Here is a 17,295-nt window from a genome sequence, read left to right on the forward strand (position 1 = left end):
TTACGTACCCAATTAAGCAATGTCCGTTCTATAAAAGATTTCAGCACATAACATTAATCTTGCCACCTCGTAGTTAAGTAAAAGATGATTCATCGATATTTCTCTTCTTATACATGTAACACTATTCCATTACGGGGAGATCTCTCTTTCTAAAATTTTCCAACATCAAATTAAGATGCATGCATGGTGGTTTTAATAATTTAATAAATCTAATATACCCTCTCTGAGTTGGGGATTATCGAGCATGTCTTGAATAAATTAACAGATCATATATTTTCTCTATCCCTATCTTGGTCTACATAATAATCTATTGATAGTTAAAAAGTAATTTTTATAAAAATTAGATATACGGTACTCATTTTTACGAACTATTTTATATATATTCTAATGATATAATTGATTGTATATTAAAAAATAATTAATACAATCAATTATATTAATAAAATATATAAAAAATATACAAATATAATTATATATAATATTACTCTAATTTTTATAGTAATCATATATAATACTCCCACTATAAGATGCTTTGGAGCACTCGATGTCGAAAGGTCCATAGACCCATTTGGCTTATATTGTAACTCGTTCAATTGGCGTTTCCCAAATATGCTAGGGCTACAGAAAAAACCAATCAAGAAATTGTAAATTATTTTGTTTCTTTCTTTAAAATATTTTTATGTATTTTTTTAAATACAAAAAAATAAAAAACATAATACTAAAAAATAAGTAAATACGATTCCCAAAAACAAAGATTCTAATTGGTTCAAATTAATTAATAATAAAGTACACTTTGTCGTCTACCTATCATTTTCCTTGAACTAAAGATATATAGAGGTACAAAAGGGAGAGAGTAAAACTCAAGTTCCAAGCTGCTGTTCTCCTCGATCGTTCATACATCCCCTCAGAATAAGTTCTCTTTTTCCTCCTCGATCGTTTCCATTAGCTAGCTAGGAAAGCCAAGAATAATGGGGGTGATCAGATACTTCATTGTTTTTCAGTTCCTCATTTTACTTGCTTTGTCCTCAGCCTTCCATGGCAAGAAACAGCATATTCCATGCAAGCACTTAACCTTATACTTCCATGACATCATATACAACGGCAAAAATGCTGGTAATGCCACATCCGCCATTGTTGCAGCTCCAGAAGGAGCAAACTTAACCATCTTGGCAGGCCGATTTCATTTCGGGAACATCGCAGTTTTCAACGACCCCATTACCCTCGACAACAATCTTCACTCAGAGCCTGTTGGCAGGGCTCAGGGCCTTTACTTGTACGACACAAAGAACACTTTCACAGCTTGGCTAGGCTTCACGTTTGTTCTTAATAGCACAGACCACCTAGGCACTATAAACTTCATTGGAGCTGACCCAATAATGGTGAAGGCTAGGGACATCTCTGTCGTGGGTGGGACAGGAGATTTCTTCATGCATCGTGGTATTGCGACTATAATGACTGATGCATTTGAAGGAGACGTCTATTTCAGGCTCCGGGTCGACATTAAGTTCTATGAATGTTGGTGAATTGAGATCATGTTATAGAAATGATCATTTTCGTTATGGCTAGGGTTTCGTTATTACTCTAATTATCACGATCTCTAGAGATGTATTAATTTACTTCCATAATCTTGTGAATCCTTCAACAGACATGAGTACTTCTCATGGTATTTATGTCGTTTGGGAATATATATATATATATATATTAATAAAAAAAAGAGGTTGGGCCACATGTCCAAGAGTGATCATTCTCCAAATTTATTCATAAAAATCCTCACGTATGGCAGAGAAAAACCGTGGAACAAAACAGATGCTTGGGGGGCTACAAGAAACACCCAAAACCCAAGTGTAAAAATGATATTTTAAAATCTAAAGCCAAAACCAACAACAAAGAACCAAAAACCAATGAGAGAAATCAGCCAAAAACAAAAATCGGATCTTACCTTCTGAGAGCATACAGTCCCATTTTATCAACTTTTAATATCCCTTTTAGGTGGTGAGAAACATCATTTAAATTTGTCCAAGTTCCAGATTTTTTTTTATAAGCCAAGCGACCTAAAAAATCTGCCTCTGCATTACCTTCTCTAAAGACATGCATAAGATCTCACTGATCTGGAAATAGTTCACAGCTCGGGTCAGAGAGACTGAGAGGCCATTCCTGAAAGGCCATTAAATAAGAAGAGTATGCAGGGCCGGGGTCGATACAATGTTATTAATGGGTGATTTTTTAACAGGAAATTAAGTGATCATCGGATCAAGCAATAAGATCAAGAATGATCGTATGGGTACTACATGACTCTTTTATCAAAAATAGGGCAAAATTATACTGTAATACATATATATATATATATATATATAATTAAACTAGTTTTAATCTCTGTTGGACTGTTTTGGCTGGTCATGTTTCTCATAACAATCGGCTTTTAGAGACCTTCAACTGCCACGAAACATTAATGCATGAAGGATAAAGCCTCTTTGACGCTTGGGGTTGACCACTGGGTAAAAAGATTTTTTTTTTTATTTAATAATTAAAAAAGTGATTTTAAATATATTGATGTATTTTTTTTTTACTTAATGATTAAGAAAGTGATTAAAAAAATGTGAAATGGAAAATGAAAAAAAAAAAAAATTAACGCTGGCGGCACATTTGGGGGCGGCATAGTAGCCGGACCCATGCATGAACCGTTTATATAATCTAGCTTTTGGCTCTCCATCATGATTAACATGACAAAGCAATAGAAAATTCTTTTTAAGAATTGAAATGAAATAGCAGCCGTCCTAATTAGTTGATCAAGTACTCGAAGAAACTTATTTTGTACCTGAAGCTCAGCTCATGATGTCTTATCCTAATTGAATTAATAATTTTAAGCTTTATTTATTTATTTGTTTAGGAAAAAGAAAAATTAAAATTTCAACCACGGATTTTGAAGGGTAAGAAAGCTGCTGAGTTGGAAAGGCAAGAGCATATAAGTCATCCTCACCTATATCAACACTGGAAAGGCTAGGGTTTGGCATGCACCGAGCCAAAAGGCCGATAACTCAATCCTACAATGCATGCATGATCTTGAGTCTTCCTAGCTCTAGCTACTTCATAACCCCAAATATTCCCCCAATTAAGTATAATTTATAGGGGTGGTGATCTTGGTGTACCTACCCATAAACGACAACCAATGTGTGCGTGTCTATATATATAAATATATATTATATTAATACCTACCTACTACCATTAATCCTCCAACCATAAGCAATGGGGAATTGAAAAAAAAAAATCTAGTTGTCTATGTCATGAATATATATTAGGCTGGATACCACAAATTAACTCGTACAATAAGACGATTTGAAAATTGAATGGTACTCGATGTCGAAAGGTTCGGCACATTATTCGGGGATATTGAACCGGATCGGAGTCGTCTGGCCTTTTGGCTCATGAGGGCGAGAGATCATCACCCTTTTGGCTTATATTGCAACTCATTAATTGATCAATTAAGCTGTTTTGTTTACTTTAGAGAATCTCATGATCATGAGTATCTAGCTAGGGCCCTACTCTATAACCAGACATATATTTTTAATCTATATACTTTGGAAAATTCTAATTTCATCACTCTTCCACGTATGCCATTTTTGGCCTATATATAAAGCTAGCACCTATATATTAGTGTGACTCACTTTTTTGATAAATTATTCGTACAAATTTTAAATAAATAAATTTTATATAACTTTTTGTAAAACAAAAAAAAAATTAATTAAAAAAATTGAAAGAAAAAACTTATTTTTTTATTAGTGTGACTTATTTTTTGATAAAAAAAATAATAAAAAATTTAACTATTTAAGACTTGTATCTGACTAGATACTTCATTATTTGTCATTCCTAATTTTATACTGGCTTTGTATTCAACCCAGGGCAAGAAACAGCATAAATTAACCATGCAAACACTTAACGTTATACTTCCATAACGTCATTTACAATGGCAAAGATGCTGGTAATGCCACTGCATCCGCCATTGTTGCAGCTCCTGAAGGAGCAAACTTAACCGTCTTAGCAAGCCAATTTTCATTTCGGGAACATCGTCGTTTTCGACGACCCCATTACCCCTGACAACAATCTCCACACAGAGCCTGTAGGCAGGGCACAGGGCCTTTACTTACACGACACAATTATGAACACTTTCACAGCTTGGCTAGGCTTCACGTTTGTTCTTAATTAATAGCACAGGCCACTTTAGGCGCGCACTATAAACTTCATCATTGGAGATGCGGGCGAAGGCTAGGGATACTTCTGTCGTGGGTGGGACAGGAGATTTCTTCATGCATCGTGGTTTTGCTACTATTTGACGGACAAGTATATATAATGACTGATGCATATGACGGAAAAGTATATTTCAGGCTCCGGGTCGACTTTAAGTTCTATGAATGTTGGTGAACTGAGATCGATCATGTCATAGATATGATTTTCGTTATGGTTAGGGTCTCAAATTTTCAATATTAATTTTTTTGTGCATTAGAAAGCGTTTTTGCTTTTGTGTCCTGTGAGTCTGTCCATGGGTTGCTTTTTCACAACCTCCAACTCTTGCTAGAGTACTATCATGATGCGCGCATATTGATATAATGTATTTTAATCAAGATTGAACCTTAGCTTTACAAATCTCAAGATCTAGAACATGTCACACCCATATCTCTACCAGCTTGATTAATGTAGATGGAAAGATCAGTATTCCCTACATATACAGAAGTGATCAGCATTCCTGATGGCTTGGTCCTTTCAAATGGGCAACAAAGAATCAAGTATATCTAGTATCTTATATATGTCCTCTCAAAAGCTTTAAACAAATTAAGTTATTGGAAAGGAAAAAAATGCATGATAATTTGTGATTGCCTGGAGTTGTACGTGTTTAATTTTTAGCCTCTAAAACATCGAATCACTGTTGGGAAACGACAATGCGAAAATAGTAAAGAAAAATAGAGAAAAACAATTGCATATATAATACAAAATTTACGTGATTCGACAATTTGTATACGTCATGACCCCGACCTCATTGAAAATCCACTAAAAGAACCTAATAAATTTTTGTTGGTCGGGTCATCAAATCAGATCACTACAAGCTAGAATAAAGCAGTCTCCACACCCAACAATCACTGATCCATTTTTTTTATTATTATTGTGCTTTAAGCCGTGGCCCTTTTGAGCGAGGTTAGGTTAATTTAGTTGTTGCCCGGATATAAGTGGGTCTTCCTGTTCGTTAAGTGAGCGTAAGGGAAAGAATGGAAAGTAGTTAATTATATATGGAAAAAGCGTTTGAAGGATTCAACATAAAGGAATTATATATATTGTATGGAAAATTTGGGATTAATTAAGATCATCGCCGTTTTCTGTTTATTATATAGCCTGCAATTATATATGGATCCAACCTTTTTGTATTGTATGATCACGTACGGCCTGTAACATATATATAGAACTTCGAGAAGCAATCATTTTTTGCCCTTTCTTGACAAAATAATTTTACTGCATGGGTATGTTATCTGGCCAAGAGAATAAAAGGATGGGTACTGGATAAACTCCTACAAATCAGTACCTCTGATATAATTACTAAAACACAGTGCCAACTGCAAATCAACCAAAATTTATTAAAAATAAGAATTATAATGTGAATTAAATACTGACATGGCGGTTTATCAAAATTGATGTTATGATGCTGAAGATTATAAATTTAATCAAATTAATTAATATCTGATGATTGAGAGTCCAAAAGGGAAAGGACTACAATCGAGTCAATTTCGATAAATTGAACCATACTAAGATCAGATAAATCCTCAAGGGTTACTGGTTTGAGTAGTGATAGGCTTACAACCCTATTACTACCTATCTACAACTCAAGTGTATTATAAGTTTTTTTTTTTTTAATTTCATTTTCTTTTAAGTATTTTTTTAATATTCTTAGTCATTAAGAAAAAATTAAAAAAATATATAAATTTATTAATACTAACTTCCTTAATCATTAAGTAAAAATTAAAATTAAAAAAAAATAAATATAAAAAAAATAGTAAATAAATTGTAATGGAATAGTAAGTATATCATTTTCCTACTGGTTTTTAAGGGCAGTCCAACGAGTAAGGCTCGTCATGAAAACATTGTTGCAGGCACAAGGCCGCGACTTGATCAAAAGCCTATGTCCTAAAAGAGGCGCATTAGATCACTAATGAAAAATGCTTTTTATAATCGCAGAGAACGCCACACAATTTTTTTTAAAAAAAATGAGTAACTAAGGAATTTATATTTTTTGAAAAAAATAAGAATTAATTTTTTAATAATATTAAACTTTACTTCTTGTTGCTTTACGACTGTATTTAACAGTACTCTAATTAATTTGATGGAATTAAAATAAATGAGTTAGCTCTCCAAAGGTAGGGCAGACAGGACATCTACTGCAACCTTTTTTTTTTTTTTTGCCTTTTTTGGTCCCAAAATTTGTTCTGCCTGCATTGATTACGTTAGTCGTAGAGATGAAGCAAACTTAAAGAACGGCTCATGATCAGATAAAACAACTGTGTCAAAATCTCTTTTAAGCAACGCTTAACTTAGCACTACTTCATCCTATATAAAAACATACTAATGGTAGCTCGGTACTTCTATATAATAAAATACCTGTCCCTCATCCCCTCAAAGCATCTACTTCTTGCAGTATCTCTCGAACCCATTTTCCATTGAAATTAATTGAGTACAATGGAGCTTAAAAATCTGATTTTATCTTTCTTCCTCCTCTTCCTACTCGTTGGAATATCCAGTACTACCGCTGCATCCGCTGGGAAAATCAAGGTTCGCCGCCCTTGTAAAAGGTTGATTTTCTATTTCCATGACATTCTTTATAATGGCAAGAATTCGAAGAATGCAACTTCTGCCATTGTAGGTGCGCCAGCCTGGGGGAACAGAACCATAATGGCAGGACAAAGCCATTTTGGTGACTTGGTTGTGTTTGACGACCCAATTACCTTAGACAACAATCTGCACTCAACCCCAGTTGGTCGTGCCCAAGGGTTTTATCTTTATGACCAAAAGGACATTTTCACTGCCTGGCTTGGCTTCTCCTTTGTTTTCAACTCTACGCAGCATAAGGGGAGCATAAACTTTGCTGGGGCTGATCCTCTGATGAACAAGACTAGGGATATATCTGTGGTTGGTGGCACCGGTGACTTCTTCATGGCTAGAGGAATAGCCACTTTGATGACTGATGCCTTTGAGGGAGAAGTTTATTTCCGTCTTCGTGTTGACACTAAACTGTACGAGTGTTGGTGATTTTGTTGATGACGGATTTTGGAGTACTTTGTTGAATGATTCTGAATCATTCGATCTAATGGTCGTTCTTTTCTTTTTATTATTAAATCCGGAATATTCCTTGAGAACTCAATGGAGAATAGCAGCTTCATCATTGGTATTCAGGAAGGAATAATTGTATCCAATTCAAGCTCCTTCATGTTTCCTGTCTTTTCGCTCTCTTTTTATGAGTACGGCCAGTGCTATATATGTTATAATTCCTTGAAGTTTCAGAACGACCCGCGTTTGAATATAATGGAATTTTATTGATCACATGTGAATATTTTTATTAGAACCTATATATATATGTATATATATACACACACACGCACGACCACATGCCCCTTAAATGTTCAATGTTTTATATTTCATGTGCATCTTCATGTTAACGTGTAGACTAATATGTATATATATATGCGGTTGTGCCATAATGTCTGAACAGCACTAGCTACTTACAATATTAATGTATTTTTAAAACTTCAAGATTGACCAAATTAGAATGCGATACATGCAAAGTTAAAAGACCAAGGAAAATTGTTACTCATTAATAATATAATTAATTTTTTTTTTCATGTAAAATACACCTTGCATCATCAAATTATCAAAACAAATTAGTATATAACAGTTCTCTCAAACTGTTGAAATCAACCCAAGTGTGAAATGGGTTTGGGTTTGCAGCCACCAACTCTTGTTCACCCACCACCACCCACCATTGTTAGGCCACCCACTCTCTCCCAAGTTAGAAGAAGCTGCAAATGGTGGGTTGCTCTTTCCTATAAATAGGAGAGAGCTCAGATGCAAAATAAGGCAGTGGGTGAAGAGAGAAAGAGGGACGTGAGAGAGAGAAATAGAATTTTGTAGAATATTTTGTAAATCTCGTATAAATTCTATAAAAGAGGCTCCATTGGATGTAAGCAATTTGTTGAACCACTTTAAAATTGTCTTGTGTGATTTTTGAACAGGCCGGAGGCGCAACAATTGGTATCAGAGCTTTGGTTTTGTACTGTCTAGAAAAATCAAGTTGATCAAAATCAACTTTTGACCACACAGTAATGTTTCTCGCATCAAGACGAATCTGTTGCCGCAAACGGCATCAAAAACAGATGTCGGAGGAGCTCGTACCCACCCCTAGAAGTTGGAGAGTGCACAGACACGCCAAAATCGCGTCAGAGGAAGAAGATGAGTGGGAAACACGCGCCCACGCGCCCCCACTCGCGTCTGGAGGAAGAAGACGTGTGGAATACACTCTCCCACGCTCAGGCACGCGCTCCCACGCGCTACTGTAGCATAAGGCTGATCTGAACCGTCTAAAAGTTACAGATCAATTTTGGGCTAGATCTAAGCCATTCGGAGTCCGATTTCAACGATCAGATAGTGGTTTCTAACTATTTGGATCATTCTGGACTCATCCGTACGATTAGAATTTCAAAATGTTTTGTCTAAATTTTTCTAAATTCAAATGGAACATTCTGGAAGAGACAAGAGCTCTGAACATGCCAGTAGCTCAGGACGTCGGTCCACTATGTCAAATGCCAAGTTTGAAGTTGAGAAGTTCGATGGAACAAGCAATTTTGACATGTAGCAGTGTGAAGTAATGGACGTTTTAATCCAACAAGAGTTGGATATTGCGTTGGGAGGAAAGCCAGATGATATGATTGATCAGGGTTGGAAGAAACTAAATACTCAAGCTTGTAGGATTATGCCTTACCAAAGAACAAAAGTATTTTGTCATGAGAGAGACAGATGTTAGGGTGCTTTGGCAGAAATTGGAGGATAAGTTCATGAAGAAGAGCATTGAGAGTCGTTTGCACTTGAAGAAGAAGCTCTTCAGATTCCAATTTCGTGAAAGTATTTCAATGTCTGAACATCTAAATAATTATAACCAAATTCTTGCTGATTTGTTAAACTTGGATGTTAAAATCGAAGATGAAGATAAGGTTTTACTACTGTTGAATTCCTTGCCTGATACATATAAGCATTTAATTACTACTCTATTGTATGAGAAGGAAAAGATTAGTTTTGAAGATGTATCTATCTCTTTAATTAGCAATGAGTACCGGATAAAAGATAAACAGGTACAACAAGATACATCAAGTGAAGCGCTAACAGCAAGGGGGAGACAACAGTCAAGGTATCCCAGAAGGAGGAAAGGTTTTCATTCGAAAACCCGAGCCATATCACGTGGTTCATCAGTCGGCAGAAAACTCGCCAGAGACGAGTGTTCCTTTTATCACAACAAAGGACACTGGAGGAAGGATTGTCCAAACCAGAAGGGACGACAGCAGAATCAACCCTCCACAGCCAATGTCATGGACAGAGATGACTAGTCAGATTTTGCCTTGGCAGGTTCATCATCCATTTGTCATTCCGATAAATGGATTATGGATTCCGGATGTACCTATCATATGTATCCCAATCGGAACTGGTTTACTGACTTCACAAAAATTGATGGTGGAGCAGTACTTATGGGCAATGATAGTGCCTGTAAGACTCAAAGAATAGGTAACATTCGGTTAAAACTGCACGATGGCAGCGTCAAGACTCTGACAGAAGTTCGGTACGTTCCGGACTTGCAGAAGAATCTCATCTCACTGGGATCTCTGGATTCAAAGGGGTTCAGAATCGCCATTGAAGACGGAACTCTCAAAGTACTAATGGGAGTTCAGGTGGCAATGAAGGGCTTGAGGGAAGGAAACTTGTACTTCTTGCAAGGAAGTACTGTTAGTGGAAGAGCTTCCACAGGCTGTGAGAAGCTAGATGAGACTGATGACGACACCACTAGTCTTTGGCATATGTGTATGGGACACGCAGGAGAAAAAGTTTTGCAAACACTGGTGAAACAAAGCTTACTCAAAGGTGCCAAGACAGGTAAACTGTCTTTCTGTGAGTACTGTGTATTGGGAAAGTAGAGGCAGATCAAGTTTGGAACCGCAGTACACAATACACAGGGAATACTTGACTATGTGCATTCTGATGTTTGGGGACCTACCCAAAATGCATTTTTGGGAGGTAAACATTGGTTTGTAACTTTTGTTGATGATTATTCTCGTCGTGTGTGGGTGTATACGATGAAGAATAAAAATGAAATGCTGAAAATCTTCCTTGATTGGAAGAAAATGGTTGAGACTCAGACCGGCAGGAAGATCAAGCGGCTCAGATCTGATAATGGAGGTGAGTACACTTCAGACTCCTTCATGGAAGTATACTGGTGAGAGGGAATTGTCAGACACTTCACGGTACGAGGTAAACCACAGCAGAACAGTGTGGCAGAACGAATGAATCGTACCTTATTAAAGAAACTGCAATGTATGTTGCTGAATATTGGATTCAGTAAACAATTTTGGGCTAAAGCTGTGACATATGTCTGCCACCTCATCAACCGACTACCCGCAGCTGGCAATGGCGGAAAGACACCCATTGAAATGTGGAGAGGTAAACATGCTACTGATTATGACTTTTTACACATTTTCGGATGTCCTGCTTACTATCATGCTAAAGAAAGTAAGCTTGATCCTAGAGCCAAGAAAGCAAAATTCTTGGGCTTTAGTACTGGTGTAAAAGGGTATAGACTTTGTTGTGTAGAGTCCAAAAAGGTAATCATCAGTAGAGATGTTACATTCAACGAATCTGAGATGCTTAAGTCATATAAGCATAAAGATTCCAGTGAAGGCAGCTGTGATGACGAAACATCAAATGATTCGCAAAGTGTGGAGTTTATTACTTCAAAGAAGTTGGGAAAGCATGGACAAGATGAGGTTGATAATCCAGTACCTCCATGTCAACCCGAGTCAATAGCAACCAACAAACCGAGATGAGAGAAACGTGTACCGACACGTTATGCAGACTATGTGACATATGCATTACCAGCTGAAGGGGGTGAGATCCCAATCACTTACAGAGAAGCCATACAGTCCAGTGAACAAGTTGAATGGACAAAGGCGATGAATGAAGAGATGCAGTCTCTTCACCAGAACCAGACTTAGGAGCTTGTGCCGCTTCCAAAAGGAAAGAAGACAATTGGTTGTAAATGGATCTTCAATCAGAAAGATGATCAAGCTGCTAAAAATGGAGTGCAATACAAAGCTAGGTTGGTAGCCAAGGGCTACGCTCAGACAGAGCGAATTGACTACAGTGAAGTATTCTCTCCTGTTGTGAAGCATTCATCCATTCGGATATTGCTAACTTTGGTTGCACAATATGATCTTGAGTTAGCACAGCTTGATGTAAAGACAACTTTCTTACATGGTGATCTGAAAGAGGAGATTTATCTGTCCCAACCAGAAGGATTCAAAGAAGCTGGCAAAGAAAATTGGGTATGCAGTCTGAAGAAGTCTCTCTATGGCTTGAAGCAGTCACCTCGGCAATGGTACAAGCGTTTCGACCGCTTTATGTTGGATCTGAAATACACTCATTGCCAATACGATCATTGTGTATATTTCAGAAAACTTGCAAATGGATCTTTCATTTATTTGCTTTTATATGTAGATGATATGTTAATTGCATGTAAAAGCAAGGGAGAGATAGATCGCTTAAAAACTCAGTTAAGTAATGAGTTTGAAATGAAAGATCTGGGAGAAACACGAAAAATCCTGGGGATGGAGATCAGAAAAGATAGGGTGAAAGGTATAGTTTACCTTACTCAGAAGCAGTATCTGAAGAGAATACTGCAACGATTCAACATCGACTCGAAGACGAAGCCGGTGAGTACTCCTATGGCCCCATATTTCAAGCTCAGTGCATTGCAGTCTCCTAAAATCGATGAAGAGCGGGACTACATAAGGAATGTCCCATATGCAAGTGTTGTTGGAAGCTTAATGTATGCCATGGTGTGTACACGACCTGATATCTCCCAAGCCGTTAGCTTAGTCAGTCGCTATATGCATAATCCTGAAAAGGTTCATTGGCATGCGGCTAGGTGGATTCTATGGTATATTGCTGGGACCGTAGATGTTGGTTTGAGGTTCGAGAAGAGTGAAGATAGTCTAGTAACTGGATATGTTGACTCAGACTATACAGGTGATCTTGACAAATGCCGATCGACAACTGGTTATGTGTTCATTATGGCTGGAGGACCAGTTAGTTGGCGATCAACTTTGTAGTCAACAATTGCACTATCATCAACTGAGGCTGAATACATGGCTATAATAGAAGCCGTGAAAGAAGCTATTTGGTTACAGGGATTGGTAACAGATTTGGGCTTTAAACAGCAAGAGGTTACCATTTACTATGACAGTCAGAGTGCAATTCATTTGATCAAGAATCAAGTATATCACTCTCGAACAAAACATATAGATGTCCGATTTCACTTTATACGTGAAATATTAGAAGAAGATGACATCAAACTTCAAAAGATTGGCACTGAAGATAATCCGACAGATATGTTGACAAAGGTCGTCACAGGAATCAAGTTCCAACACTGTTTGAACTTGATCAGTATTGAACACTGCTAAGCACCCTCGGGTGCATTGGAGCGCATTCAACAACGGAAGTCTCTCATGTCAAAGAATGGGGTGCATTCATTTGAAAAATGAATCAGTTTGTAAGCATCCTGGTATGGCACACTTGGGTGAAGGGGGTGATTGTTGAAATCAACCCAAGTGTGAAATGGGTTTGGGTTTGTAGCCACCAACTCTTGTTCACCCACCACCACCCACCATTGTTAGGCCACCCACTCTCTCCCAAGTCAGAAGAAGTTACAAATGGTGGGCTGCTCTTTCTTATAAATAGGAGAGAGCTCAGATGCAAAATAAGGCAGTGGGTGAAGAGAGAAAAAGGGACGTGAGAGAGAGAAATAGAATTTTGTAGAGTATTTTGTAAATCTCGTACAAATTCTATAAAAGAGGCTCCAGTGGACGTAAACAATTTGCTGAACCACTTTAAAATTGTCTTGTGTGATTTTTAGACAGGCCGGAGGCACAACACAAACCACGTAGGATAGCTAGCTAGAACTCCAGATGATTTAGTAATTTGCTGTTTTCAATTAATTAAACAAGAAATATTCATATTCACCTATTATCTGTGGCCGGTGATAATCTGGATTTCTCCTTGCTAGGTCGAAGCTAGCTATAATTAGCTTGGTCCTAATTATTAATTCCTGTATATAACATAAGATCAGTTTGTGTATATATGTATATATATATATATATATATATAAATATAGCTCGATGATCAATATATATCGAAATCTTTTGTGGTTTATCAAGACGTAAATTGTAAGGTACCCAAAACTAGAGTCCCGGCCACGTACAGCCCCTTAAATGATTGAATTGAGTTGCGTACGTAAAGTGCATGAGCTAAAGCAATTAACCAGCTTTTACACAGAGAAAGAAGTTACGTCTTTTAGGGTGGTCCGTCCTCCAAACAATTGGCGTCTGAACTAAGGTTACATACGTATCCATTCCGTTATCTGTTAAATTCCCTTTATAATGTGTTAATTTAGACCATATATGATCATCACATGAGCCAGTATGATCCGGTCCTCAGAAACCTATTCATTCCATTTCTGTTAATCCTAGTTTCTATATATAATAATCAAACACGTCAAAAAACTTTGACCCATCGTGCGTGCTTGAATAAAATTATAGAACGTTTCTATAATAGTATCTTGATTTTCCTTAATCTTTCTTACTAATTTCTTGTGCTTGTAATATATATATATATGTTTTTTTTAATCGGTAAACCAAATTTTATTGATCATATATAAGAAAATAGGCAAAAGCCTAAATATACGGGACATGTACAAGAGTGTCGCTTTAGCATGCTAGTTCAGCAATACAAGAAACTCATGAAAGCTCATTCCATTGAGATTCTACTTCAGTTTGAGAAAGGGAATTGAAATAACTCTTTTTTTTTTTTTTTTTTATCATCAAAGAGACGAAGATCACATGTCCATGAGTGATTCTCTCTCAATTTTATTAAAAAGCCCTCACTTATATTGGAGGAAAACCGTGATAACAATCAAATACTTGGGGGTTACAAGAATTCCAAACCCAAGTATGCAAAAAAAAACCACTAAGAACAAACGAAAGAATTCTAAAAAAACCCATGTAAAAAAATCTGCAATTACTTTCGTCTCAAATATGGCAAACCACCCTTGTCAAGTCTTAAGAAACCTCTTGCCAACCGAGAAAGACCAGTAGCAGAAGAGTAAGTAGAATTACTTTCCTTAGCTCCAAATTTTGCCAAGACGTCGGCCACCGTATTGTAGTCTCAATAGATGTGTCTACTAGTGAAACGCATTTGACCAAGAAAGCTCATGATTTTCTCCCAGTAATCTTCTAGATACCACAAACCACACTTTTCATTATCAATTCAGTCAATAATCAATTTTGAATCCATCTCAATCTCAATAGCATCACAACCCATACTCCTAGCATGCCTCAAACCATAAAGCAAACCCAGAACCTCAGGATGGTTATTAAAGTAGCAACCAATAGGAATAGAAAAGCCCAAATGCAACTCACCATCATGATCACGAATTACCCCTACTCTTGAAGCACCCAGGTTACCCAATGAGCATCCATTAGCATTAAGTTTATACCAGCCACACTTTGGTTTCTCCCATCGCACAATCTTATCTCCCCTTATATAAGCATTCAGGATAGGAAGGTTTAAAGATTGAAGCAGTTCCTCATCTCGTTGATTGATATTAGTTTGGTCCTTAAATTTTAAGGCTAGGTTTAAGGCCACCCAGGACAACCAATATTTAATAGATATCCAAACCGTATCAATAGATTCAAAGGAGCCCTCCATCCAAGCTTTACATCTTTGCCATCACAAACGCCAAGTGATAATAATAGGAAGGAGACCAAGAATCTTACCACAACAAGAGGAGTGTTTGGCCCAACAAAACCAACACACCATCCGCTCTTTCCAATTTCTTCCAATCAAATTTGGCATGCCTAAAAGGATACAGGCCCGACACCAAATAAATATGTGATGCAAATTCACCCAAAGCAAGAACATGATCTTGATCCTCATAGGTTCCCAAAGCACAACAATCACACTTTGAAACCAAAATAATACCCACTCTTCTCAATCTATCATTCACAAGAAGGCAAACATTCAAAGCTTTTCACATCAAAATCGACATTTTTTTGGGAAGAAAATGGTGCCAAACCCAATCCATCCACGGAAGCCTAGGTGATTGAGCACGAATACACTCCTAGGCACTTTTAGTGGAAAACCTTCATTTTAGGAACCCAAATAAGAACATCCTCACCATTTTTTAAGTTTCCCAATTTTTCAATCAAGCTATCCGTATTTCCAAGCTAACCAATCTTTGAAAATGATCAATATGTCATCCTTCCCTAGATTTACACTCCGCCAACGTGAGAGAAGGGAGATCTATAATCTGTTGTTGATCAAACAAAGGACCCTCACCAACCCCTCCAAAAAGATAAATTTCCATTTTTTACCCTCCACAAGGCCACAAGGAGTTTTTTTGCACAAGAGGAAAGCTCTTCATAATCATAAGCCAAAATTGAGTTCCACTTCAAGAGTCAACTAGCGAGCTATGGTCCAAGCCCACATACTTGGCTAAGAAAAATTAAGACCAGAGAGATTTACCTTGGAGAAGATTCCAAGCAAGTTTCATATGAAGAGAACTTTGAACTTCATTAAGATTTTGAAGACCCATGCCCCTTCCAAAATAGGTTTACACATTGCATCCCATGAACACCATTTCCTTTTTGGTTTTCCTTCCCGAACTCCCAAAATAAAGGTACTCATAAGCCTCTTAATCTTTTCCAACACCGTGAGTGGCGTAGACAAAATTGATAAGCAATGAATCGGAATACTTTGCAAAACATGCTTTAGTAAGAGAAGACGAGCACCGGTGGAGAGTAATTTAGCTTTCCAACCCTCTAATTTGTTTCAAATTTTATTAACTAAATCATCAAAGTGACGCATCAAAAAGTGCCCAGAAATAATATGAACCCCCAAATAAATAAAAGGTAATTTACCTTCAGTAAAACCAATCTGATGCAGAAGCATACGTCGTCTAGCCACAGTAATTTTATTGGAGAAAATTACCGAGGATTTTGCCTTGTTTACAACTTAACCCGACCAAGCTTCATAATCCTGATCAACGACAGTACTGATCATGATCATATTTATGCTCATGGGTTCTTTCAACCTCCTCCGAATTCAATACATCCATTTATTACCAAACCAAATTCATAAATTTGGAAAACCAAAATTCATTGAAGGTGATCTTTTGCTACCCTTCTTCTCATTCTCATCCTCATCGATCTCTGGCTAGCTCCATTAATGCCATACCCAAAAAAAATAATCCAAGCTTACCGTCAATGCAGAATTCTGCATGGTGTTCTATTTCCATGGCATGCAATATTTATAATGTCAAGAATGTCAAGAATATGCCAATTCAGCAATCACAAAGGCACTTGCTTGGGCCAAGAATTCCATCTTTGTTTTGTCTTTGTTTTCGATTCTATTAACAAAATAAAAGCTCCATTAACCACATGATCGAAGGACACCGAGCAGTGTCTATGATACTAAAGATAGGTGGTATATGAAACTTTATATTACTTGAAAAGTTTTTACTCTTTAAAATTTTTCTAATTGGGTTATAATTATTTCATTAACTAATCATTTTAAAGTATAGATTTAGATATAGCTTAAGCCTCCTTTAACGCATTAGAAATTGTATTAGAGCTTATCTTAACAAAATATGTGGGATTTGAGTCATGCTACCTACGATTAATAGGCTTCACATTATTTGAAAATGAAAAGTTCTTACTCTATATAATAATTATAATAAAATTTAAATTATATCATTAATTAATTCTTTTGAATTAAACCCAAATATGATATGGATCTCCCTAGCATTAGACAGCCAACTCATTGCACTCAATATTGATTTCTCCAAATGACATAGATAATATTTCTCCAAATGACATGGATAATATTTCTCCAAATGATATAGATATGATCAAATAAATTTACCTTTAAACTTTTTTAGTTAAGAAAGTG

General features: G+C 36.7%; 2 protein-coding genes and 1 pseudogene across 2 annotated transcripts; all 3 read left to right on the forward strand.

The window, feature by feature from the left end:
• Positions 1-877: 877 nt before the first annotated feature.
• LOC122282857 (disease resistance response protein 206-like) lies at positions 878-1,616 on the forward strand. The gene has a single exon (XM_043094912.1). The coding sequence runs from the start codon at positions 969-971 to the stop codon at positions 1,521-1,523; it is 555 nt and encodes a 184-aa protein (XP_042950846.1). The 5' UTR covers positions 878-968; the 3' UTR covers positions 1,524-1,616.
• Positions 1,617-3,924: 2,308 nt separating this feature from the next.
• On the forward strand, positions 3,925-4,416 carry LOC122280536 (annotated as a pseudogene).
• A 2,196-nt stretch (positions 4,417-6,612) lies between these two features.
• On the forward strand, positions 6,613-7,575 carry LOC122281829 (dirigent protein-like). The gene has a single exon (XM_043093632.1). The coding sequence runs from the start codon at positions 6,715-6,717 to the stop codon at positions 7,282-7,284; it is 570 nt and encodes a 189-aa protein (XP_042949566.1). The 5' UTR covers positions 6,613-6,714; the 3' UTR covers positions 7,285-7,575.
• The last annotated feature ends 9,720 nt before the right edge of the window (positions 7,576-17,295 follow it).

This window comes from Carya illinoinensis, chromosome 11, assembly GCF_018687715.1.
Source record: "Carya illinoinensis cultivar Pawnee chromosome 11, C.illinoinensisPawnee_v1, whole genome shotgun sequence".
Taxonomy (NCBI): Eukaryota; Viridiplantae; Streptophyta; class Magnoliopsida; order Fagales; family Juglandaceae; genus Carya; species Carya illinoinensis.

What these genes read in the sequence shown, in the direction of transcription:
- LOC122282857 (XM_043094912.1), top strand. Translation starts at nt 969, where the DNA reads ATGGGGGTGATCAGATACTTCATTGTTTTTCAGTTCCTCATTTTACTT.
- LOC122281829 (XM_043093632.1), top strand. Translation starts at nt 6,715, where the DNA reads ATGGAGCTTAAAAATCTGATTTTATCTTTCTTCCTCCTCTTCCTACTC.